We start from the raw sequence: 26681 nt of genomic DNA, 5'->3' as shown, positions 1-26681 counted from the left end.
AATGAAAAATAAAAACTGTAAAAAGCTATAATCACTATTATTTAGTCTTCTTTATTAGTCACTGCCAGTACTTAGGAAATCTGAAAAGTCTCCTTAAAATTTATTTATTTATTTATTTATTTTGGTCTCCCACTCTCTCTCGCTCTCTTTTGAGATATAATTGACATATAACATTGTACTCATTTTAGGTGTACATCATGATTTGATATAGGTATGCATTGTGAAATACCACAGTAAGTTTAGTTAACTACACAGAGTTACAAATATTTTTTGATGTAGATTTTTTTTTATAGCTAGTTAGAAAAATACTGATCAGAATAGCAGTGGAAAGTTATCCTAAATCTAAAAATAAAGTGGAAACAGAGACAAAAAAGTAGAAGGAAATCAGAAGAAAGGAAGAGACAAAGATTGTGGCAAATGCAGGGCCAATCTAAAAAGTAGACACTTTAAAGACAATGGCAACCATGCACAGGGAATGTGAAATGATATGGTAATGCAAAGCAGCAGCTCTTGGGCAAAAAAGAAAGAAAAACAATATAATAATCTGGTTAGAGCTAAGATGAGGAGTTATGAAATGGAAGACTATAGCAAAGGCAACGTTTCTTCTTCAATTTTGACTTTTTCCTAGTATTCCAAAAAGAATATTACAATTTAAAACTTTAAACATAGCTTGTCAAATGGATATGACTGTTAGTTAAAAGAAACCTAAGCACAAAGACTGAGTTATAATAATCAGGACAAAAATTCACCAAGGCCTGGATTTCAGTGCCCTTGTATATGCAGCTTCAGATGAAGTGAGAAAAGCAAAAATTATTTCAGAGACAATTCTATGGACCTTATCATTATTAAACAAATTGGGGACTCACAGTCAAGGGATGTCTCTCTTTGTCTAAGAAAAATTAAAATTGTAATACAAGTGAAAATCTAGTAAATGTGTTCCTTATGAAACTGTACATACCCTGAATTCATTGAGCAAAATGTTAGATTTTCTGAAACTCTGGAAATTCCAGAAACCACAAGGTAAATTTTTTTTAATAACTGTTTTCATACCTTCACATTTCCCAATCCCCAGTTTTACAAAGACCTGACTGCGTCTTCGGAGACAATCAAACTTAACAGGTAACTAGAATAATTCATTCATAGGTAGAAGGATACATGAAATTATCCAAAATTCCTCATAGCCAACAGAGAAGATCCCTTCAGATTTGTGACACCATGATAAAGCCATCCACCAAGAAAGCTCAAGTGCATCAAAGCACAACGCTAGGAGATACAAACAGAACCCAGCTCAATGGAAGGCTTGGTTAACCACAGTTGAGTAAACCTGAGTTGCAGTGTAATCTGATAAGGAATGAACAGCATGGATTCTAGAGGTGTAAGACCATGTGTCCCCAACACACTACAGTTCTCTGAAAGAATTAATTAAATAGTGGATAAAGAACAACTGATGCTTATCATTCAAAAGGGTCTTTTTGTTTTTTAAAAATAATTCTCTCATAAGAGACTATTAAGAAAATTTAGTAACTATTACGGATAAAAAATCCATTAATAGACAATAAACCAGGAACAATACTTAAAGTCTCCAGAGATTAATACTGGGCTAGTTTACAAATGTAGTAATGACCTAGAAGAAGCTTCAGTGGACAGAAAAGATAAAGAAAGACTTAAAATTGCCAGTGACACACACTATCTACTGTAAAGTCTAAAGAGACTTGCTAAATAATAGGTACAATGAAATTCCCTGTTTCACAAATGAAACAATACTTAAAAGTATACTGATAGGCTCAACATTAAGAGTTTAAAAAATTAGCAAATTTTAACAGAGTGAGAAAAAGAGCAGAGTAAGAGAAGATATAATAAAGACTGACAAAATAATGAATGGCAAAGAGGTGCCTCTTATGTACCGTTTCCTTTGTGAATACACAGGAACTTTATGTAGAGCTTTATGACAAAAGACAAAAAAACTGAAATAAAAAGGACATTCTTTTATGCAGTATATAATTAACCCACTGAACATGCTGCTGCCACAGAACATTACTAAGGCACAAAGCTTTGTACGGCTCCCAAAGACTTCAGAGATCAAAATATGGTTCTATAGTAAAATAGCTTAGGGTATAAAATTAAAATTGAGCACATACCTCATGATTCAGGGTATTAACTAGGCAAAGTCAGAAAGGCAGTTTCCTTTCCAATTGTTGTATTCAAAATGATATATGTTTTAAGCTTAAAATGTTCCTAATTCCATCCTAGAGTTCAAATTAAACTATTAGACTCTTATCTAAAAGTTCTTACGCCATTTTTTCCAGACACATTCTCTTTCCCTGTTTATTTTTCTAAATAACAGGGCCTGCCATTTATTCTTTTTCCACTTCACTTATCCTAGCTTCAAAATACTACCTAAAGAGTAATCATGAAGAACCACTAAATAATATATGTAAAAATCCATGTCTGGAATAGAGAGTTCTATAATGTGTTAAATTTTCTCACCTTCTCTCTCAAAAATAGACCCGAATTTAAATTCATATAATACTTTGGTTCTATTCATACCACAAAATTAAAATCTGAGCTTGGATGCTGAGATAAATCATATTTAACAACATTTTAACCAGTGTCCAAGAGCTACAACAAGAAGTATCCTTTCATAAAATAAAATGTAATCAATAAGCAACATAATTTTATGGAATAAGACACTGGGAGGCCACATTAAAAAGGTACAGCCCTCTGGGCTCTATGTTCACCATGGGGAATGAGCAATTCCCCTGTGAAATGCTATGGCTCCAGTCAGTTCATAAATTCAACACATAATGAATAGCCTATGAATGAGTTATAAGCAAAATCCACAGCCTGAAAGCCTGAGAAACAGTGTCTAAAAAACTTTGCAGGTCAATAAAAAACATGTTAAGTTTTTAAATTTTGAAAATAATAAAATTATGTGTAGATAAGACCAAAGTGACCAGGAAGCAAGTTGACACCTTGTGTCCATTTTGTAATCCAGTCCTCTCCATTTTGGGCTTAGCAATAGGGTGCCACATGTGGTAGAAAGCCAGCCGTGGCATTCAAGCTTGACTGAATTTTAAAAGTGAGACAGTGACCAAATATGCTCTAAGGGCATTCTAGAATTTCAGGGTGCTGCTGACCACTAAAATCAACCTCCTTAGTACTCACTTCAAATTTAAACAGAGTATACAGTTCTCAATTAAAAACAAGCCAATATATTTCATCTATCAAAAAATTGTGTCCAGAACATATCACTTGCAAAGAAAGGTGTTTCTGTGTGTATCTTAAAAGGTACAGTAATATCAGAGCCAAAAAATAAGGTGATGATCATCTAAAATGTAGGGTTTATATGTTTCTTTTCAAGTATAAAATAAGAATTTGCTTTGGAACACCAATGAGACAACATTGCTTAGAGATGGAACAAATAAAGAGCTAAGCAACAGAAGCCGTTGAATTGTATTTGGTTTGGAAGACAAAAGAAGAAAGGCACATTTCAAACAGATGGAAAGTGAAATATAATAAAGGTATCCTTACCTGCATTAATTTCCCTTCTGCTGGAGTTATTTCAGCAACACCAGCAAACACACCTTCCAAAGTGAGATTCAGTTTTCCTGTAGGGTCCATTTTCAAGGGGATCACTCTGATAATAGCTTTCTGCACTGCTGATCTTTCAGACTCCACCGCTGCTGCCAGTACCAGTCCTGTGCGTCCAAAGCCTGCCTGCAGGGTAGCCATCAGCAGCCAGGGCCAGAGGGCAGCCAGCTGCAGCTGGTGGCCACCACTCATGCTACCAGCTGCAGCAATGCACTTCGGCCATACATACTGCTTCCACTAGCTAATACCAGACGCAGGTTCTCAGATCCAGACAAATGAAGGAAGAGAGAATTTATGCTTCAGTTTCAGAAACCCAAGTCATAGTTTTGGCCCTTCTTTTTTCTAAAGTATATTCCCAAAAACAGGTGGCATTCCTGATCTGGCAGGGAAGAGGGTGTTTTCAGCCCACTTCTGCTGCAGGTATGTCATTTTCTCCCATCTTCACTATTATTAGCAAGATATTACCACTTCTCTTTGGAATTTCCAACTTTGCTTGAGGTTGAATGTCACATCCTGAATTTTTATTATGTCAGATCACTTGGTGCTGCTGTTCTTCCATATGCATCAAGTTGTCGAGCCACTAAACCCAATGTTAATGAACAAAACAAGGTAAAGTAAACAACTAAGGCCATGTACTGAAGGTGAAAGTGAAAAAAATCCAGCTCAGAAAATGAAGACACGGTCCTTTTTAAGCCACATAATTTGTCAATGGTAAAAGGCTAAAGATCACATAAGAATTTTTCTTTTACACGGGGAAGGGGAGGGAACAACATTTCATGTCACATCTTGAGAAATGTCCAAAGATGCTACAACATGTATTCATAAAAGTTTACACATTAAACTGTATTTCAATGTGGCCTAAGTTCCAGGCCCACTGAATTTATAATACTTTTCATTTTCATGAACTTAAAATACACTACAATTTTTTAATGTTCTGCCTAAATTTGCCTGTAAAGTAGGTGGTAATTTATGTCTTCACATATTACAGGATAATCCTGAGCATCACAACTGTTTCCAACTTTCAGATTAGAAGAATATTTGAAAAGGTCAACTTCCCAATTATTTTCCCCAGTTAAAAACCATATTTCTATCTTTATTTTTCTTTCTCTTTTAGGGATTCCAGCTTGTATTCTCCTGCTTGAGAATGCCAAGCACTTTGACTTCCCATGAGATGACTTTGGAAACTACTTTACTATCCCGATTTTATAATCTGTAATTTTCTAGGTTTATAAGTAAAACAAAGGACTATTCCTAACACATTTTCAAATTCCTTGAGGGGGTGGGGTATAAAAGATAGGGGGAATAGGGAGGTGATTAGTCTACAGGCTCTAAGTAGAATGCCCTGAAAAAGTAAAAAGCCTGAGTAGGGTAGATCTGTGCTATTTCTAGGCACACTTCAGAATTTGGGTCTTTGTACAAATAAAATCTTATTTTAAGATTTTAAAATGTGCACCCTTAAGTAAATATAAATGCACTTCAACCACAAAGCCCACTGTGTTCAGAGGTCAAATTTTAAAAATCTTATAAGTCTTCAGAATAAGTGCTGAAAAGCCAAGCAATTGAACATGAACCTGTTATACAGATTCTTTCTTTTGCTGAGGCAGAGGGAGAAAAAAAGAATTTCAAAAGAAATCTGCAAACCTGTTGCGCTGTCGGGCCCACTGGAATCCACGGGGTGAAACAAATTCAATTATGCCTTTATAGTTCCTGCTCAAAAAAGATTTCAACTGTTTAACCAAGTACAGCTCATTCTTCCACCTTCTTACTCTGCAACCAAACCAAGTGCCCCACACTGCAGGTAGGTGCCGAGAAATTCCGCAGCCTGAAAAAATAATCCATGCAGGTCAAAGGCAGAAATTTACTCCAGGGTTAGAGCTACTGTCCCCAAGAACTCTAAAAACACTTATAGAGGATCCAAAGTCATTTCTGAAATTTCCTTTCTAACAAAAGTTCTTTTTCTCCCCGAACAGCATATAAAATGATCAAATCTTGAGAGAGAAAAGAAGCAAAGCAACAATTCACTACCAGGAACACAGAAAATCCCAGAGGGAGAAGGTAATATCTCTGAATCATGGATGGACTTGGAAAGTTCAGAAGGATTCGAATGCTTCCCTTCCAGAAAGACAATTCTGGATCAACTCCCTAGAGGAGGAAGTCTGTGGTTTGTAATTGGTGTTCTAGCTAGGCCTCCCTCCCCTGAGACTGCAATCACGCTCTCTACCTGCTGACACAAAGTGAGGGTGGAGCAGCTAGAGGCAACCACCCCCTACCCTGCCCCTCCTCCTCCTCCCTATGGCTAGGGCCCGGGCTTGGGCGCGCACACTTAACCAGACACGTTCTTTTGCTCTTTCTCTCAGCTCCTCTACTCCCTCTGTTGAGCCACAGCCAAACTGCATCCAATTCAATCCTCAATTCCTTCCTCTGGGTAAGCCAGCTACCACATGTAAATCAGGGCCACTCAAACAGACATCTAAGCAGATTCTGCACCTAAGAGAACATGGTGTGAGGAAATAATGAGGGAAGAAAAAAATAAAGGAAAACCAGAAGATAAAAAGAATAGACACGGGGTTTTGAAAATATAAGTTCAAAGAGAGTTCTGCTCTTTCTGGGATTTAGTGTCTACAAATGGCACAAAGCCAGAATAGAGTGATCCTGTGCTGTAGTGCTTACTGATTTATTGCTCTTGTGTCTATTGCCCTCGCAAGAACTCTGCCTATTTTATGCATAGTTTTTCTTCAGCTCTTACTAATTTAAATGTAATAGCTCTTTTCTAAACTGTACCTCTATGGAGCTTTTAGTTCAGGTTGATGTCAGAGTTCTGGAATCTGTTTTTTTCTCCTCACATCTCTGGGAGGTGAAATAATATTATGGACCAGACCTATGTCCTCAATGAAAGACTGCAAGTAAGTCTACTTCATAAATAAAATATATATGCCTAATGAGAAGAATGTAGGCAAAAAGAAAACTAATTTTCGGTTGATGACCAAATTCATAAACTATATAACCCTTCTAGTAACTTGTCATTAGAAATAATGTGTTTCTAGCCCTGGCTGGTTTGCTCAGTTAGAGCGTCGGCCCATGGACCAATGAGTCGTGAATTCGATTACGGTCAAGGGCACGTACCTCGGTTGCAGTTCGTTCCCGGCCCCGATTGGGGTCGTGCGGGAGGCAGCCAGTAGATGTGTCTCTCTCATGTCGATGTTCCTCTCTCTCTCCCCCTCTCCCTCCCGCCCTCCCTACCACACTATCTGAACAAAGAATGGAAAAATATCCTCAGGTAAGGATTAAAAATAAAATTTTAAAAAAAGAAATAATGTTTCTAATATTTGAATTTTCAAATATGCCAGATTTAACTGTGACTAGACATTTTTTGACCCACTGCCAATAATCTTTCCAATTTGTACAAATGTACAATGACATGAATACGGTTAACACTACTGAACTGTACACTTAGAAATGATTAAGATTGGGGGGGAGATAAAATAAAATAAACAGAAATGGTTAGGGTTTATATTATGTGCTTCTTTAAATTGTATAAGCAGCACATAATATCAGTCTTAAAAGTTTTTTAAATTTTACAAATTATACAAATTGATCATTTATAAAATGTGGGTGATACAATTGCATTGTAGGTTATAAAGATTAAATGAGCCCTGGCCGGTTTGGCTCAGCGGTTAGAGCGTCGGCCTGCAGTCTAGAGAGACCCGGGTTCGGTTCCCGCTAAGGGCACGTACCTCGGTTGCAGTTTGTCCCCGGCCCTGATTGGTCGTGCGGGTGGCAACCACTCGATGTGTCCCTTTCACGTCGATGTTTCTCTCTCTCTCTCTCTTCCTCTCTCTCCCTCCCACTCTATCTGTACAAAAAAATGGAAAAATGTCCTCGGATGAGGAAAAAAAAAAAAGATTAAATGACACTGCCTCTGAAAGAAAAAACTTATGAGTCGTCATTCTATTCACCTTGAACATTTTTCCCTAAGAAGGTTTATAGGGATAGTTTTGACATTTTAGGCCTAATAACTAACCTAGAGCAGAGAAATAAATTCTAATGCAAATTCTTACCTTAGCACTTTTTCTTTATTGGTTGGACATTAAGAACATAATGCAAGTAGAGACCTTTTATAGCTCCTTTCTAAAGAACAGAAAGAGATCTAATTCTTCTGAAGAGAATTTTAAAAAATATATTATGGTTTAATATTTTTATTTTACGTTTGCCATGCAATAGTACAGCATAAATGATGCAAATTATACATTATTATATGACATATGCAAAAAGATATTTAAACTAAACAAAAAGTAAGCAACTAATGGACTTTGCCTCACTTATTCCTGCTTGAATCTTACAAAGGAATTAAGATAACTAAACCTAAGAGTTAATACACATTTAGTTGAAAGAAGGAAAAAAATATAAATGTGGTTGCCCTCTCTTAAGGAAACTCCAATATTTAGGAATAATAATATATATCATGAACCTGGGTACCCTGAGATACTCGGGATCAAACCAAACAGCTCTATGTAATTTAGTCCACTGATATACTGTGTTTGTTTAGGTTACCAGAATTGACAAGCAAGAGAAATACTTCTCCGGCTTTAAAGTTTTGGAACTATCCTTTAGGGGTTGACACACCACAACTTCCTAAGAGATGTCATAAAGATGCCATCACTGTGGTGATAAAATGCCCATCTCCCTGACATCTACCACCTACTCTTACACAGGAGACAGGTCATCTCTCAGGATCTACTTTCACATCTGGATGGACTAAAGTTACTGAAGACCATTCATCCTCTTCCAAAAAACTAGGTTTCTAAAAATATGTCCAAGAATTATCTTTAACCTTATAGCATTTAAAAAATGCAATCTCTAGCCCTGACTAGTTTGGCTCAGCCGTTAGAGTATCAGCCTGCAGACTGAAGGGTTGCGGGTTCCATTCCAGGTCAAGGGCACATACCTAGGTTGCAGGTTTGAGCCCTGGACCTGGTTGTGGTTGTGTGGGAGGTGACCAATCTGTGTCTCCATCACACAGATGTTTCTCTCTCCCTCCCTCCCTCTCTTCCACTCTCTCTAAAAACCAATGAAAAAAATATCCTTGGTTGAGGATTACACACACAAAAAAAAAAAAAAAATTTTTTTTTCAATCTCTATTCAAGTGCAAATGAAAAAATAAAAAAGCCAGTACACATTTTCTGAAAAAGTCAGATTCTTTGAAAAACAGAAGTACATTCTCTTTTGAACTTTACTATTATGGTTACTAGTCATAATGACTGAGGTTTCTAATAATCACCAATTAAACAGTAAAAACAAGCAAGACAAGAAGTCAAGTTGAAACGCTCACTTTATTGTTGACTGATTAAAATTTATCATGCTCAAGGTGCTGAAATACTGAGGTGCTAGTCAGAAACCTTGTTAGTTTGTGTCAGACCCAATTGGCTAATTCACACAAATATTTTATTTTATCTTTTTCCATTTTACCCTGGTCAGTGATGATAGTGTTAGCTGATAAGCAGCAGGTATGTTGAGTACAGCAGGAGATCTAGTTCCTTGGCCTGTTGTATTCATATATAAAAAAGTTTGGAAAGCTGATAAAGGCATTTCATTAAGCCTTGAAACCACTGAAACCAAATTCATGCCAAGGTTCTTACTTGACACATGTTCCTCAAAAGATATTATCTCTTTCAACATATACAAAGCTAAGAAAGGCACATTTAAGGGAAGAAATATCACCACGGTATACCAGCTTTTCAACATGACAGAGAAAAAGCAAAGTTCCTTCATTTGGAAATTGGGTTTCCTCTTCATACTCTGCCAAAAGACAGAATCTGGCCAAAAGATGTACGAGTCTTGATAATCTGTTCATCTTTTAAACCTTGCTAATAAAGATGAATAAATGCCCATCACATGGACATCAACTAGTAGAATCAGATGGACCAAACAGGTCACGTTTCAGAACCTATTTTCATTTCAAACTGAGTCACCAATACAGAGCTCATCCTTTTCCAAAAAAACTATCTCTGTAACACTTCTAGGATTTGACATCATTGGGAAGGCACAATGCAGTTTAATTAATTGTTATATCCACAATGCTAACACAGTACTCTTATCATATCACTAAGAGCCTTTTCTTTTTCATTGCTTTTATATTCCTAGGCTTTCCTTTTGTTTCTGCAGTGCTTATTAGGAAAACCAAAGCAGAATCCAATAAGAAAGTTCTAGTCAATTTCAAAGACTTTAAATCAGAAGTTTCTTGCTGTCCTTGGATGAGCAAGTGAGGGATCAACCACAGAAAGTGGACAACCAAGATACCTCTCCTAAAACCCAGTCCCACAATCCTACTACTCGAATTTAGAATTCTACAGAGGGGACAAGATAAAAATGTTACAGTTTATCCCACTACTAAAATTCTCTCAGATGCTTAAACCAGACATAAACTATTAAAAATATCAGAGGTAAAGCTTCTGTTAAATGACTATTAATCAGTTTCTCCCAAAATTTGCACACAATATCTTATATAGATGAGAATTCATACTTACTGAATGTAAAAATCTAAAATAAGAAAGCACTGTGTTAAATCTCTTAATGTTTTTGTACACACATTGCACATTTCCCCCTCAAAGTAAAAATATTACAAATGCATCCTTTATTCTTCTATCCTGCAATATTAATAAAAATATAAAGCTTTAAAACTTTTAAAATCTACCAGCATTTATAAATATATTAAACCAGCTGAATACTTTTCTTTATAAGACACTTAAATAAGTGATATATTAACAAAACCTTATCATTTATAATAACATATCATTAAAATTATAGAAAGCATGAAAAATAGAAGAATGCCCCCATTAATATAAAATAATGAGGAGCTGTTAAGTGTGATGGATGGTCCAAGTCCGGATGCCTTGCTCTTGAAACAGAATGCTGGGTTAGGAAGTTAAGAGCATTTCCTGGTTAATCACTTAGAAAATTAGCTCTTTCCCAGAGTTTCTTCCCTGGAATTCCTAAACCATTTAGACCTGTGGTCTTGGTGACCTTACATGCCTTTGTTTCTCACACAAACTTCTCTAAAAGAATCACTGTGATTTGAAACAGATAGACTGAAGTCCCCACTGGAGTTGTGCTGACCATAATTTGAGAGTGGCAAGATGACAAACCAGCACACACACACAGATTATCCTCCAGTATCACAGATGCAGCAGTTTTTAGATGCTTCTTGACTGTAACAGAAGGCCAGGACTTTTCATTCGAAAGGGATCTGAGCAGCAAAACAAAAAATAAAAATGGCTGCTAGATGTTTAGTAGTTTGTCAAGGTAAATAATCTGAACAGCTGTTGTAAATACCAAATTCCCAATTTTCAATTAACAAAATTCTCAATTAACAAAACAAAAACATATTTTTCCTTAACAGAACTGAAAAAAATCCCAACAGTGTGTCATGTGCAAGGCTAGTCTGCTTCCAGCTACAGCTAGTGCACAATGTCACGTGTCATCCATGCCTCACTCATTTAATTCTTCCTCCTTTGGAAAGTGCTCTTGCTTGCAGGCCACGTCCACCAGCAGATGAAGATCTACAAAGAAAGAAGGTTTGTTTACTTACTCTTAGCTTCTCAGACTGTAGAGTTTGACAGACAAGTCTTCAGACAAGAAAAACAAGTTGCTTATATTTCTAAAATCATTATCTCATCAGATTCTCAATTTTAGGGCATTTCTGTACCTCTAAAGCACACAAATGCAGTCCATTTCTTAACCCTACAAGGCCAACAAAGTTTAAAGTTTCTATCCCTTCAGTGATGTGGCCAAGCCTTTTTTCATTTAAAATGCCTTTAGCCCTGGCCGGTTTGGCTCAGCGGTTAGAGCGTCGGCCTGCGGTCCCGAGAGACCCGGGTTCGGTTCCCGCTAAGGGCACGTACCTCGGTTGCAGTTTGTCCCCGGCCCTGGTTGGTCGTGCGGGTGGCGGCCACTCGATGTGTCCCTTTCACATCGATGTTTCTCTCTCTCTTCCTCTCTCCCCCTCCCACTCTACCTGAACAAAAAATAGAAAAATGTCCTCAGGTGAGGATAAAAAAAAATAAATAAATAAATAAATAAAATGCCTTTAACTGTAAGTGAAAAATTAAGAAAAAGTGTCAAAGGGATCAGGTGAAAAACACGAATTCATTTCTTTGATGCTATAAGAATAGTTGGGTGGGTTGTGGGAGTATGAAAAAGTAATGCTTTCAGAAATATAATGCTAAAATAAGTAATCACTACTTTCCCAAAGTTGCATTCCAGCATACATTTTTTACTTATTGACTAACATAGCTGATCGCTTATTTAGAAAAAAACACATCTATCTGAACTGTCTGTAAAAAAGAAAGCATAGCCCTGGCCAGTTTGGCTCAGCGGTTAGAGCGTCCACCTGCGGTCCGGAGAGACCCGGGTTTGGTTCCCGCTAAGGGCATGTGCCTCGGTTGCAGTTTGTCCCGGCCCTGGTTGGTGGTGCGGGTGGCAGCCACTCGATGTGTCCCTTTCACATCGATGTTTCCCTCTCTCTCTCAAAAAATGGAAAAATGTCCTCGGGTGAGGATAAAAAAAAAAAAAGAAAGCATACCCTTCACAGAGGTCAAGAGGCAAAGAGCAGTTCATTAAGAATGGAAAGAAGTAAAAAAGTAAGCTTTCAGCTCAGGTACAAGGTTCTGTAAGACAAAAAGCTAAGACTATGTATACAAGTAGACTAAATGGCTTAATCTGAATAACACAGACAGAAATAAAAGGATATTAATGAGACTTCCAGATTCAATCTAATTAGTTCATAACTTCTAAAGACATAACATAACTAGGGAGCCTTTTTAGATTGGTTTTGCAGCTTACAATTTTGCCCTCATGGCACGTTAGAGTTCAACTAAACTACACAAAATGAATCCTTTATTTCATCTATTCAGAGACTTTTGTCACTATGTTTGTAGAATACAGCCTCTGTGGGATTGAACCACAGCCTGGGTGAGAGAGCTGATTTAATGAAATAATTCTACTACCACCTTTGAGAAAATCTAGAAAGCATCTGAAATAGTACCTAATGTTTGCCATACTTTGTAAAAGATAAACCAAGTCACTAGGGGCAGGTACTCACTCATCTAGTGAACTACAGTACAATCTATCCATAAAGAACAAGCAATTTATCCAGATGAGCATCTTACAGAGGGAGAACAGACCACCAGTTTATCACTTAAAATTGGCTCCTTGCACATCCATGATCATAGCAGCATGATTCACAATAGACAAAAGGTGCAAGCAATTCAAGTGTCCAACGGCTAGTGAATGGGCAAAACAATAATATGCCATTGCATGTAGCACATATATGCAATGGAATATTATTCAGCCTTAAAAAGGAAGCAAAATTTGCCCAGCTGGTATGGCTCAGTGGTTGAGCCTCTATCCATGCACCAAGAGGTCGCCGGTTCAATTTCCAGTCAGGGCACATGCCCAGGTTGTGGATCTAATCCCCAGTTGGGGGCATGCAGGAGGCAGCCAATCAATGTTCTCTCTCATTGACGTTTCTATCTCTCTCTCCCTTCCTCTCTCTAAAAATCAGTTAAAAAAAAAAAAAAGGAAGGAAATTCCGACACATGCTACAACATGAATGAACCTTGAAGACATTACGCTAATTGAAATAAGTCAGTCACAGAAGGACAAATACTGTATGATTCCACTTTATATGAGGTATCAGGAGTAGTCAAATTTATAGAGACAGAAAGTAGAATGGTGCTTGCCAGGGGCTGCAGGGAAGGGAGTTTCTGTGCAATAGATCCGGAGTTTCAGATCCGGAGTTTTATCTTTTCAGATAAAAAGAGGTCTGGAGATGGTAATGGTAGTACAACAATGTGAATGTACTTAATGCCACTGAAATGTATGTACACCAAACAATGGTTAAAATGGTAAAATTTATATTATGTATATTTTACCACAAAATGACTTCTTTACAGTCTAAATAATAGTGGTAATAATTATAATGATTATAATATCATATATATCCTATCTTTTTTTCAAGTAAGTAAAATATATCATTATAAGATCATCTAATGAATCTTGAGGAGTAAATAGATACCCCTAACCTATATGGCTAACAAGTAAAGCCAATAGCTTCTAAACCTCACCGTACATTGGCAATCTTTAAAACAAATACTGATGCCACAGCTCCTACCCCATCCATTCTAATTTAGTTGGTATAAAGTGCAACCTAGGCATCAGGATTTGTAAAAGCTGACCAAAAGATGTACAAGGACTAACATCTACTTATGATCATTCTCTAAACACCTCAGCTCCATATCAGACAAGAAGGACAGGCCATATCCTAATAGAAAATACTAAAATAAGATTTTGGAATATGAATAGACCCAACTGTAACCCAACTTTGAAAGCAGAGTAGGATTTCTTGATAATGACAAAGGTAAATACTATTATAGCAACTACAGATTTCATATGGGATGGCAGACTAAAGGACAACAATAATAAACCCTCTCTTTTTTTTCAATGGACACATTTATTTAATTGCTTATTAAGACTTTATCATGTTGAGTCTGGCTAGTATGGCTCAGTGGTTGAGCATCGACCCATGCACCAAGAGGTTGCTGATTCAATTCCCAGTCAGGACACATGCCCAGGTTGTGGGCCAAATCCCCAGTGAGGAGCATGCAAGAGGCAGCCAATCAATGTTTTCTCTCATCGATGTTTCTATCTCTCTCTTCTTCTCACTTTCTCTCTAAAATCAATAAAGGAGAAAAAAAAACTATTAAAAAAAAAAAGACTTTATCATGTTGATAGATTCAAATAATGGACAAGGTCCCAGGCAGGTAGCTCAGTTGGATGGAGTGTGCTCTATACGCCAAAAGGGTTTGATACAAAAAGATACCAATAAAAATACAAAAAGACATACACCAGCCTGGTTCTACTAGAGGGTTATATTACTTCATTCAGAAGAGAACCTTGCATACTCATCACAGAGGATAAGTATTTGGGAATCATAGCAGCTGTGTTGGCTTGAGAGCTGAAAGACCTTGAGGGACAAGGGCACTGCATCTACTTGTTTGGAAATGTTAATTCCTACTACAAACACTCTCTAGGGTTTGGGGGCTATACCTTCATGAAATCTCACTCATAATCCAATAGCTACAAAATTCCTTTCTTCGGGAATAAACTGAACTTTACTCTTAAACATTAAGTTTCCCTTAACTATAAATATCCCATCAGAATATAAGACAGTGTAGCTTCCACAGTAAGATTACTATTTGGGTATATTCTGTTTAGGGTAATATAATTATAGAAATTGGAGATGCATGACTGAGTCTAATTTTCTTTACATCTTGGTATTTTTAATCCATAAGATATTTCCTTAAGTCAACATGTGCTCAAAAGGCCTACACACTGCATGGTAATGACTGATTAACAGCTTCCTTCAAACAAAATGCACATCTTTTGAAATCAATACAATGTAGACAAATACAAATCAAATTGAAGTTTCTTATTTTGAAAAATTCAAAGAAATCTTGAAATGTGAGGAGATTCCCCTACTTAAACAGAGCAATTTTTTAAAGTTCAGTTACTGAAGAGCTCTGGTAAATTCTGGAATACAGAATGCTCCTGTTCAACGGGATACTGAGCAACGTAATGACATTCCCACATTTAATGTTAGAATCATATTTTCAGAATTTGGAGCCAAAGGAGTCTTTAGAGGTGATTTCATGAAATTGTAATGTATTATGAGAGATGGAATCTCCCCCCGCAAATAATTTTTATCTATTGATTTGAGAGAAAGAGAAACATTGATTTGTTGTTCCACTCCTTTATGCATTCATTGGTTGATTCTTGTGTGTGCCCTGATCAGCAAACAAACCCGCAACCTTGGCATATTGGGACAATACTCTAACCAACTAAGCTACCTCGCCAGGGTGAGAACTGGAACCTTGAGGCTCCACTACTATCACTATTCTTAATGATAGTAACAGTTGAAATTTGTGATACTTTAGAAATTTTACATTTGGTTCTTATCACTAATATTTTAACCTTAGAGTTTAGTATCTATCAAACTAAAAAACATTTGGTCATCTACAAGAACTAAACTGAATACTAGTCCATAGTGAGATCTCCCCACAAATACCTCCTTATTCTCTTAAGGCTTAAGGGCTTCTCTGGTCATCAATGATCAGGGCTATGAAAAGCCAGAAGCTAAAACCCAAAGACTTTCTACTACAGGGTGCAATAAATGGAATGTTTGTGTCTCCCTGCCCAATTTATATGTTGAAACATAATACCCAACATGATGGTGTTAGAAGTGGGACCTTTAGGAAGTAATTAGGCCATGAGAGTGGAGCCCTTATGAATGTGATTGATGCAGTCATAAAAGAAATTCCAGAGAGCTCCCTTGTCCCTTCTGTTATGTGAGGACACATTGAAAAGAAGGCTATCTCCTAACCAGGAACAGGGCCATCACCAGACAATGAATCTGCTGGTGCCTTAATCGTGGACTTTGCAGCCTCCCTAACTATGAGAAATAAATTTCTGTTGTTTATAAGCCACCTACTCTATGGTATTAGAGTTGTTATCACAACTTGAACAGAGTAAGACACAGAGCAGGCAAACTTTTTCTGTAGTGAGCCAGATATTAAATATTTTAGGCTTTGTGGGCCATATGGCCTTTATCACAACTGCTCAACTCTACTGTTGTGGTTTGAAAACAGCCATAAAGACTATGTAAATGAATGTGTGTGGTTGTGTGTGCCAATTAAACTTTATTTATGAACACTGAAATTTGAATTTCATATAATTTGTGTGTCATGAAATATTCTTCTTTTGATCACCCCCCTCCCCAACCATTTATTTATTTATTTATTTATTTATTTATTTATTTATTTTTTTCCTTTATTGATTTTAGAGAGAGAGGAAGTGAGAGAGATAGAAACATCGATGAGAGAGAACATCGACTGGCCGCCTCTTGCATGTTCCTCACTGGAGATCTGGCCCACAACCTGGGCATGTGTCCTGAACGGGAATCGAATCAGCGACCTCTTGGTGCATGGGTCGATGCTCAATCACTGAGCCATGCCAGCTGGACTCCCCAACCATTTAAAAGGTAAAAACCATGCTTATCATACAGGCCACACAAAAACAGGCAGTGAGCTAGATTTGGTCCATGGGCCATAGTTTACCAACTGCTATTCCAGGGCTATAACCAAGAGAAATATAACCAAAACAGGAGAAGAGTTCATCAAATAGAATATTGTTATAACAGTTGTTAAAAAAAATTATCTTTTCTTGCCCTGGCCGGTTTGGCTCAGCGGTTAAAGCGTTGGCCTGAGGTACAGAGACACCCGGGTTTGGTTCCCGCTAAGGGCGCGTACCTCGGTTGCAGTTTGTCCCCGGCCCTGGTTGGTCGTGTGGGTGGCAGCCACTCGATGTGTCCCTTCACGTCGATGTTTCTTTCTCTCTCTCTCTTCCTCTCTCTCCCTCCCGCTCTATCTGAACAAAAAATGGAAAAATGTCCTCGGGTGAGGATAAAAAAAAAAAAAAATTATCTTTTCTCTAAAAAAGATATACAAATAGTCAATAAGCACATGAAAAAATGGTCAACATAATTAGTCATTAGGAAATATAATTAAAACCACAATGAAAAACTACTACATACCCACCAGGATGGCTACGTAGAAAATAACAAGTGTTAGAGAGGATGTGGAAAAATGGGAACCCTTGTACATTGCTATTGGGAATGTAAAATGGCTTAGCTATTACAGAAAACAGTTTGGCAGTTCCTTAAAAATTAAACATAGAATTACCATATGACCCAGCAATTCTACTCCTAGGTATATATACCCAAAATAATTGAAAAAAGATACTCAAACAAATACATATACAGATGTGTTGATAGCAGTACTTTTCACAATAGCCAAAAGGTAGAAACAGCCCAATGTCCATCAGCAGAGGAACGAATACACAAATTGTGGTATATACATATAATGTAATATTATTTAGCCATAAAAAGGAATAAAGTTCTAATACACATGCTACAATGTGGCTGAACCTTAGAAAAATTAAGCTAAGTGAAATAAGCCAGACACCAAAGGCCATATATTGCATTTCATTTATATAAAATATCCAAATTAGGTAAACCCATAGAAACAGAATGCAGGTTGGTGACTGCCAAGGGCTTAAAGAGGGGATGGGAGCAACTGCTTAATGAATATGGGGTTTTCTTTAGGAATGATGAAAATGTTTTGAACCTAGATAGAGATAGAGGTTGCACAACATTGTGAATGTACTAAATGCCACTGACCTTTTCACTTAAAAATGGTTAACTTTTTATTCTGTGAATTTCACCTAAAAATATATATTTTCCTATCAATTTGAAATGGCCAAAAAGAATGTGAAAGCAGAAAATGGCTACAAAAATAAAATTCATAACCAAATATATCTGTGTTTTCAATGTCAGAGCATAGTAACAAGATATGGAATGGTATCTTTAGTAAGACATACAAAATTCTTGGCTCTAGAATAAAAGAACTGTCAGGAACTTGTGCATCCTTATTGTACCTGGCACAGTACCAAGGCCAGGGCAGTTGTTCAATAAGTACTCATTAAAAGAAACCTGAGGAGTAGTTTCACTCACCATATGTTCAAAACATATATTTTGCCCTGGTGGGTTTGGCTTAGTGGTTAGAACATCAGCCTTCGGACCAATGAGTCGCGGGTTTGATTCTAGTCAAGGGCACGTGGCACGTACCTCAGTTGTGGTTCATTCCTGGCCTTGGTCAGGTCATGCAGGAGGCAACCAGTCGATGTGTCTCTCTCGAATCGATGCTTCTCTCTCTCCCTCTCCCTCCCACTCTTATTTGATGATAAATGGAAAACTGTCCTCGGGTGAGGATTTAAAAAAAAAAAAAGTATCTTTTGGTGACTAATTAAAAGATTGCTCAGGTCCTGGCCAGTTTGGCTCAGCGGTTAGAGCGTCGGCCTGCGGTCCGGAGAGACCGGGGTTCGGTTCCCACTAAGGGCACGTACTTCGGTTGCAGTTTGTTCCCGGCCCTGGTTGGTCGTGCGGGTGGCAGCCACTCGATGTGTCCCTTCACGTCGATGTTTCTCTCTCTCTCTCTCCCTTCCTCTCTCTCCCTCCCATTCTATCTGTACAAAAAATGGAAAAATATCCTCAGGTGAGGATAAAAAATAAATAAAAGATTGCTCAGGGACAAGGAAAGTAAAATAGTGGTTTTCCAGGGGCTGTATGTGGGGAGGGATAGGGAGTTACTGAGTAAAAAATTTCAGTTTTGCGAAATGAAAAGAGTTCTAAAGATGGATGGCTGTGATAGTAGCAGAACAATGTGAATGTACTTAATGCCACTAAACTATACATTTAAAAATAGTTACGATGGTGCCCTGACTGGTTTGGCTCAGCGGTTAGAGCATCAGCCCATGGACCAGAGAGTCCCGGGTTTGGTTCCCGCTAAGGTCACGTACCCCAGTTGCAGTTTGTCCCCAACCCTGGTGGGGTTGTGCGGGTGGTGACCACACAATGTGTCTCTCTCACATACATGTTTCTCTCTCTCTCTCCCACTCTGTCTCCCTCCCACTCCATCTGAAGATAAATGCAAAAGTGTTCTCAGGTGAGGATAAAAAAAAAATAGTTACGATAGTAAACTTTATGTGATGTGTATTTTACCACAATTTTTAAAAAAGATTGTTCTCGCCCTGGCCGGTTTGTCTCAGTGGTTAGAGTATCGGCCTGCGGTCCAGAGAGGCCCGGGTTTGGTTCCCGCTAAGGGCGTATACCTCTGTTGTGGTTTGTCCCCGGCCCTGGTTGGTCATGTGGGTGGCAGCCACTCGATGTGTCCCTTTCATGTCGATGTTTCTCTCTCTCTTTCTCTTCCTCTCTCTCCCTCCTATTCTATCTGAACAAAAAAGAGAAAACTGTCCTCAGGTGAGGATTAAAAAAAAAAAGAAAAAAAGATTGTTCTTTTCCACAGATTTTTAAAAAGTGTATCAGAAAGATAAGAGTGTGTCTGACAAAGGAAAAAGCAAACTCATTCATTCATTCACTCAACAAACACTGAGTGCCACAGATAATATTCTAGGTGCCAGGGATATAGCAATGAACAAAACAAAGCCCTTGCCATCATGAAAGTAACCTTCTAAAAGGGAAGAAAATATCAAGAAGTGATAAACATTACATAAGAAAAACAAAGAAGGATAAAGAATAGAGATTGAGAGAGGGCAGGACATGGAGAATAGGGTGCTATTCAAATAGCATGGTCAGAAAGGTTTCTATGATGAACTGGCATTTAAGTAGAGAACTTGATAAAATGAAGAAAGAAGTCATGTGAATATCTGGGTGAAGAACATTCAGGCAGAAGGAACAGCAATGTGAAGGCAGGAATATGTTTTGTGTGAAGAGACTGCTGTGGTTGGAATAAATGAGGGAGACAGGCGGTAGAAGATGAAGTCAGAGCAGTTGCCAGGAGCCAAATCATTCAGCTTCTTATAGACCATAGTAAGGATTCTTAGATTTTAAATGTGATGTAAAACTATTTAAAAAGTTTAATCAGGGAAATAATTAATGTTTTAAAAGGATCACTGATTATTGCATGAATAAAAAACCATAGAGGCCAACAATGGAAACAGGAAGACCAATTAAGAAGTTATTGCAGCCTGGTTGGTGTGGCTCAGTGTATTGAGTGTCGTCCCATGGACTGAGAGGTCCCAGTTCAATTCCTGGTCAGGGCACATGCCTGGGTTGCGGGCTCAATCCCCAGTGGGGGAGGAGAGCATGGATGTTTCTCTCTCACATAGATTTTTCTATCTCTCTCTCCATTCCTCTTTCTCTAAAAAAAAATGTATTTAAAAAAAAGTTATTGCAGTCACCTAGGCAAGAGATGGTAGTGGCTGGGATCATGGTGATAGCATGTAAAGGTGATGAGAAATGGTCATATTCTGGATCTACACTGAGACAGGGCTGATAGGGTTTGCTCATGGGTTGGATGTGGAATGTGAGAGGAGAGTCAAAGAAGACTCTAAGATTTTTGGTTGACTAGAAATGACTTGAAGTTCCTGAAATAAGTAAAATTGGGGAAAGGGTAGAAGATATTAAGTTTAGGATACCTACTGGACATCCAAACAAAAATGTACCATAGGCAATAAGGTATGCAAGTTTGGAGTTCAGAGAAGATTGAGACTTAAGATAAATACAAATTTAGCAGTTATCACAATAAAGATAATAATAAAACAATAAGACTGGTTGAGATTACCTAGGAATTAAACAGAGAGAGAAGAAAACAGGTCTAAGAATTAAGCTCTGGGACTCATCAATATTTAGAAGTCAGGGAAGATGAAGATTCAGTAAAAGAAACTATGGTGGGCGGAAGTGGAAGAGAGCATAGAGGGGATAAATGGTGATGGAAAAAATAAAATAAAAAAGGAACTATGGAATGGCCAGTGAGGATGAAGGAAAACCAGGAAAGGGTGATTTTTCAGAAGCCAAGTGAAGAAAGTACTTTAGGCCCTGGCCAGTTTGGCTCAGCGGTTAGTGCATCGGCCTGCGGTCCAGAGAGACTCGGGTTCGATTCCTGCTGAGGGCACGTACCTTGGTTACAGTTTGTCCCCGGCCCTGGTTGGTCGTGCAGTCGTGCAGGTGACAGCCATTCGATGTGTCCCTTTCACGTCGATCTCTCTCTCTCTCTCTCTCTCTCTCTCTCTCTCTCTTCCTCTCTCTCCCTCCCACTCTGTCTGAACAAAAAAATTGAAAAATGTCCTCGGGTGAGGATAAAAAAAAAAAAAAGAAGACAGTACTTCAGCAAGATGATAGTAGTCTGTTCAAATGCTGCTGAGGTACAGTAAAATGGGGACTGAGAACTGACCACTGGATTTGACAGTGTGGTAGTCACTGGAAACCTTTACAAGAGTAGTTTTAGTTGAGTGGCAGAAATGAAAACCTGGTTGAGGTAAGGATATGCTTTCAAGAAGTTTTACTCTAAGGGGAACAAAAAAAAATGTAGTACTAGCTGGATGGAATTATGAATGAAGGAAAGGTGAAAAAAAATTTTTAAATATGTTTTTATTGATTTTTAGAGAGAAAGGGAAAGAGATAGCTCGATGTGAGAGAGAAACATCAATGGGCTGCCTCATGCATGCCCCCTACTGGGGATCCAGTCAGCAACCCAGGCATGTGCTCTGACCAGGAATCGAATTGGTGCATGGGACTAGCTCAAACCACTGAGACACACTGGCCAGGCAGGAATTTCTTTTTTTTTTTTTTTTAATCCTCACCCGAGGACACTTTTTCATTCTTTGTTCAGATAGAGCAGGAGGGAGAGAGAGAGAGAGAAACATCGATGTGAAAGGGACACATCGAGTGGCTGCCACCCACACGACCAACCATGGCCGGGGACAAACTGCAACCGAGGTACATGCCCCTAGCGGGAACCGAACCCGGGTCTCTCCGGACCGCAGGCCGACGCTCTAACCGCTGAGCCAAACCAGCCAGGGCAGGAATTTCTTTTAACATAAAACCTATGATGGCATATTTGCATGCTTATGAGAATTATATAACATAAAAAGTAAAGTGTGATTATTGAAGAGTAAGGGAGGATAACTGTAAGTGCTAAGCTTGTAAGTACACAAAAGGGGATGGGATTCTGTACACAAATGAAAGGACTGGCCTTTTCCCACTGTAATAGGAAGAAAGGCAAGGTATAGGGTTACAATAGGAGGTAGATTTGTTGGTGAGAAGATACGAAAGTTCTAGTTGCTTCTACTTTCTCAGAAACTAAGCAACAAGATGATAGCTGAGAATGAAAAGAAAGGAGGGGTGCTGGAAGTTGGAGCACAGAAGAGATGAGAGTGGTTTTGGAAAATGGGGAATGCACTGACTAGGGAAATATGGGATCGCTTGCAACACTGGGAATTTTAAATGAGATCAGTCATTTGAAAAGTATTTAACAATAAATCTTACACTGACTTTGGGTAAGGTCTCTTAATGCCACACCGGACCATGTTGTCATTGGCCAACTGTTAGGCTAAGTTCTGTCAAGGAATAATAATTAGTAAGTTCACAAATTGTATGTCTGCTTACACTTTCATCACAAAAACTAACTTTTTAGCTAAGAGATTCTAGCTAAGCATAAGTCATTTATTTGCTCCCTGACCCTAATAAAATGAAAATGTAATTAGATGTCATAATTATGGTAATATTTCACAACTCCTCTTTTTCACAGCAGGAAGCCAAGGTCAATTAAGACCCATTTATCATCACCACTGACCAAAGGATAAGGCTTTACTCAAAAAAAAAAAAAAAAAAAAAAGAAAAAGTTAATAAAGAAAACTACTGTGCTAATTATTTTATCAGTTATACTTATAACCATAATATGCAGTAAAAGAGAGGAAATTATTATTTTAACAGCAGGCACCAGAGTTCCTCTTGAGGAGGTAACTGTCATTGTTGAGGAACATATCTCGACAGGTTGTTTTGGAGAGAAGATGTGGCCTCAAGGACATTAGGAAATAGAAAAGATACTTAATCTTCCCTGCCTAAGTAGGATGCAGAATTCAGGACGTGGGGAAAGAACAGGAAAAAAAAGAGACTAAAGAGAAGAGAAGATATGGTGCTTGTATAAGGAAAGAAGACAACGTGGCAGGAGGCCATACTAACTAGTGACAAGGAAAGGTGAGAAATGAAAAAGTGAAGGTCTTTCAAAAAGGATTGCTAACATTCCATTAAATTATTTGCAATATTTTAAATGCAAACCCTTTGTACCTTCCCAAATCTTCAGAAAATGCCTAATGTAAAAGCTTGGGGGAGGGGAGAAATCAAAGGAAGGGGACAAAACTCTGCATCTGGTATGGCATAGAGCAGAAAGGAAAGAATGGCTTTAGGAGGTAAGAAATGGATGAATCTAGAATTAAGCAGAAGCAGAAACTCAAAAGTGAAAGTGACTATAAGCTCTAGAAATTCTCAGCAATCTTGAAAAAGCATTTTTAGTGTGGGATAAAGGTTACCTTGAATCAGTCATATCTAAACCTCAAAAGTGAAGTTAATATTTGGGATATAAGTATTTTCTCAAGCCCTGGCCAGTTTGGCTCAGTGGTTGAAGCGTCGGCCTGTGGACCAGAGCGTCCCAGGTTTGGTTCCCACTAGGGGCACGTACAAAATAATAATAATAATAATATTTTTTCAAAACATTCTTTAAATTACTCATTCCTATTTTTAGTATTTTTGGATTTCTTTTCAATTTAAAAAATCTAGGAAAAACACAAAAAGGGGTGAAAATTTCCCATAATCTCACCATTGTACAGATTCATATAAAATTGAGAAGTAAAAAACAAAATACTTCTCTACACCACCAATTCTATTTTCCAAGCGGTAACCACTATTATATATATCAGTGCTAACATATTCTTCCAGACTTTTTTTCTATAATTATACAGTATATACTTTTCCTCTTTCCAGAAAGGCAACTGTCCTAGGCATATTATGCTGCAACTTGCTTCATTCACTTAACATATCATAAACACTATCTTTCCAAGTAACAATATATCAAGCTATTTCGTTTTCTTAAATGGCTGCATAGTATTTTATTACAGAATTTTATCATAATTTATCTAGTTCCCTATTATCAGGCATTTATACTTTTTCCAAATTAGTGTGATTATCAATCACTATAATAAACTCTGTAGGAGATTCCTAGGAGTAGAATTCTTGAGTCACAGCATATGAACATTTTAATTCTTTATAGATAATGCCAAATTGTCCTCCAAAAGGTCCTACAAATTTACATTCCAATTACAGTGTATAGGGGGTTCTTTTTTCCCTACGCCTTTATCAAACTTGGATATTAGCTGTAGTTTATGTTTTGCCAATCAGAATGGAAAAAAAAATTGAGGGGGGGGTTGATTTAATCATGTCTCTGATTACTGATTTCTCTGAGGGGTTCAACATCTTTCTATACTCAGATTGGTTGTATTTCTTCTTCTGAACTGCATATTAATATCTTTTTATTTTTAGTAGGTTGCCTTTTTATTGATTTGTAGGACCTTTTATGTATATGAATACAAAGTTCTTTATATTTTGAGTCGTAAATACTTTTCACTTAGTCCATGTAACAGAGACTTCTAGCTGTCTCCTAATATTTATTCTTCCTTTAAATCATGGTATCGTTTAAATAGGCAAATGGTCCCCTGTTAAACACTGCATTTCCAAGCTTCCCTGCTTGCAGCTAGTTTGACCATGTGATCATGAGACCAAGTTCTGGTCAAACTAATGTGAGCATAAGTGATGATTATGCTCATAAAAGGAAGAGATATTTATAGCAACCTGCTGGCTGACATGTGGATACAGTGGTAAGCCATCTTGAACCATGCAACATCTGAGGACTAGTAGAGAGAAGTGAAGCTGCCACATCAGCTCTGGGTAGCTCACAGACTGGATCATGAGGGAAAAATAAACTTATAAATTGTTGAAGCCTCGTGTTTTTTGTTTTGCTTGTTACAGCAGCCTAACTTATATGTGAACTATAACTAATATAGAATTTGGAATCTAGAAGTGAGGTGCTACTGTATTGGTTGTGGTGTATTATCCTTTTCATTTTTTAAAATATGTTTTTATTGATTTTTTAGAGCAACAGAAGGGAGAGAGAGAGACAGAAACATCAATGTGACAGAGAAACATCAATTGGCTGCCTCCTGCACATCCCCTACAGGGGATCAAGCCAGCAACCCGGGCATGTGCCCTGACTGGGAATCAAACTGGGACCTCTCAGTCCATGGGACTATGCTCAATCCACTGAGCCACACCAGCCGGGCTGTAATATCCTTTTTAAATATTGTTGGATTCAATGGACTAGGAGAGACCAGAAACAAACCTTCACATACATGGTCAGATGATCTCCGACAAGGACACCAAGACCACACAATGGGAAAAGGACATCTCTTTGACAAATGGTGCTGGGAAAACAGGAAATCTACATGCAAAAGAATGAAGCTAGACCCTTACCTTATACCACATATAAAAATGAACTCACAGCCCTGGACGGTTTGGCTCAGCAGTTAGAGCATCGGCCTGTGGTCCAGAGAGACCCGGGTTCAGTTCCCGCTAAGGGCGCGTACCTTGGTTGCAGTTTGTCCCTGGCCTGGTTGGTCGTGCGGGTGGCAGCCACTCCATGTGTCCCTTTCACATCGATGTTTCTCTCTCTCTCTCTTCCCCTCTCTCCCTCCCACTCTATCTGAACAAAAAATGGAAAAAAGTCCTCGGGTGAGGATTAAAAAAAAAAAAATGAACTCACAGATGTTTCCATCTCTCTCTTCCTCTCCCTTCTCTCTAAAATTAATAAAGAAAAAATATTTTTTAAAAAATGGCCAGCCAGTGTGGCTCAGTGGTTGAGCATCGACCCATGCACCAAGAGGCCACTGGTTCGATTCCCAGTCAGGATACATGCCCAGGTTTGTGGACGGGATCCCCACTGGGGGCATGCAGGAGGTGGCCGGCCAGTCGATGTTCTCTCTTGTCGATGTTTCGAGCTCTCTCTCCCTTTCATTTCCTCTCTCTAAAATCAATAAAGGAAAAAAAAAAATTTTTTTAAATAACAAACTTGCCCTGGCTGGCCTGACTCAGCGGTTAGAGCATCGGCCCGCAGACAGAATGATCGAAGGTTCGATTCTGGTCAAAAGCACATGCCTGGGTTGCAGGTTTCCCCAGCCCTGACGGAGGCTGTGTGGGAGGGAGGCAACCAATCGATATGTCTCTCTCAACATTGATGTTTCTCGCTCTCTCTCTACCTCCCTCCATTCCACTCTCTCTAAAAAGAATAACATAAAATATCAATGGGAAAAAAAAATTTTTTTTAATGAACCCAAAATGGACTAAAGACCTAAATGTAAGACCTAAAACTATAAAGAAAGAAATCACAGTGGAAAAACTTCATGACACTGGACCTGGCAATAGTTTCTTGGATATGATACTAAAAGCACAGGCAAAAAGCAAAAATAGAAATGGGACTATATCAAACTTAAACACTTTTGTGCATCAAATGATAACAATCAACGAAGTGATTGTGAGTAGAATCTTAGCTACATTAATTAATGTGTGACCTTGA

At 38.1% G+C, this 26681-nt stretch overlaps 2 protein-coding genes across 2 annotated transcripts in view; both read right to left on the bottom strand.

Moving 5' to 3' along the window:
* The window catches only part of RNF43 (ring finger protein 43), a 67518-nt gene extending 59858 nt beyond the window's left edge, over positions 1-7660 (bottom strand). The window contains exons 1-3 of the mRNA XM_036268941.1: positions 7650-7660; positions 5233-5298; positions 3532-4171 (exon numbers count right to left, since the gene is read on the bottom strand). Of these exons, the coding sequence (XP_036124834.1) occupies positions 3532-3783 (252 nt within the window). The 5' untranslated portion in view covers positions 3784-4171; positions 5233-5298; positions 7650-7660. The remainder of the gene's footprint in view (positions 1-3531; positions 4172-5232; positions 5299-7649) is intronic.
* Positions 7661-11076: 3416 nt separating this feature from the next.
* HSF5 (heat shock transcription factor 5) overlaps positions 11077-26681 on the bottom strand; it is a 38917-nt gene continuing 23312 nt past the window's right edge. Inside the window, exon 6 of the mRNA XM_036268217.1 lies at positions 11077-11147. Coding sequence (XP_036124110.1) covers positions 11077-11147 — 71 coding nt within the window. The remainder of the gene's footprint in view (positions 11148-26681) is intronic.

The sequence above is a fragment of the Molossus molossus genome, unplaced genomic scaffold (genome assembly GCF_014108415.1).
Source record: "Molossus molossus isolate mMolMol1 unplaced genomic scaffold, mMolMol1.p scaffold_m16_p_19, whole genome shotgun sequence".
Lineage (NCBI taxonomy): Eukaryota > Metazoa > Chordata > Mammalia > Chiroptera > Molossidae > Molossus > Molossus molossus.
Note: the sequence above shows the minus strand (reverse complement) of the source record. Positions and strands in the feature narration are given on the sequence as shown.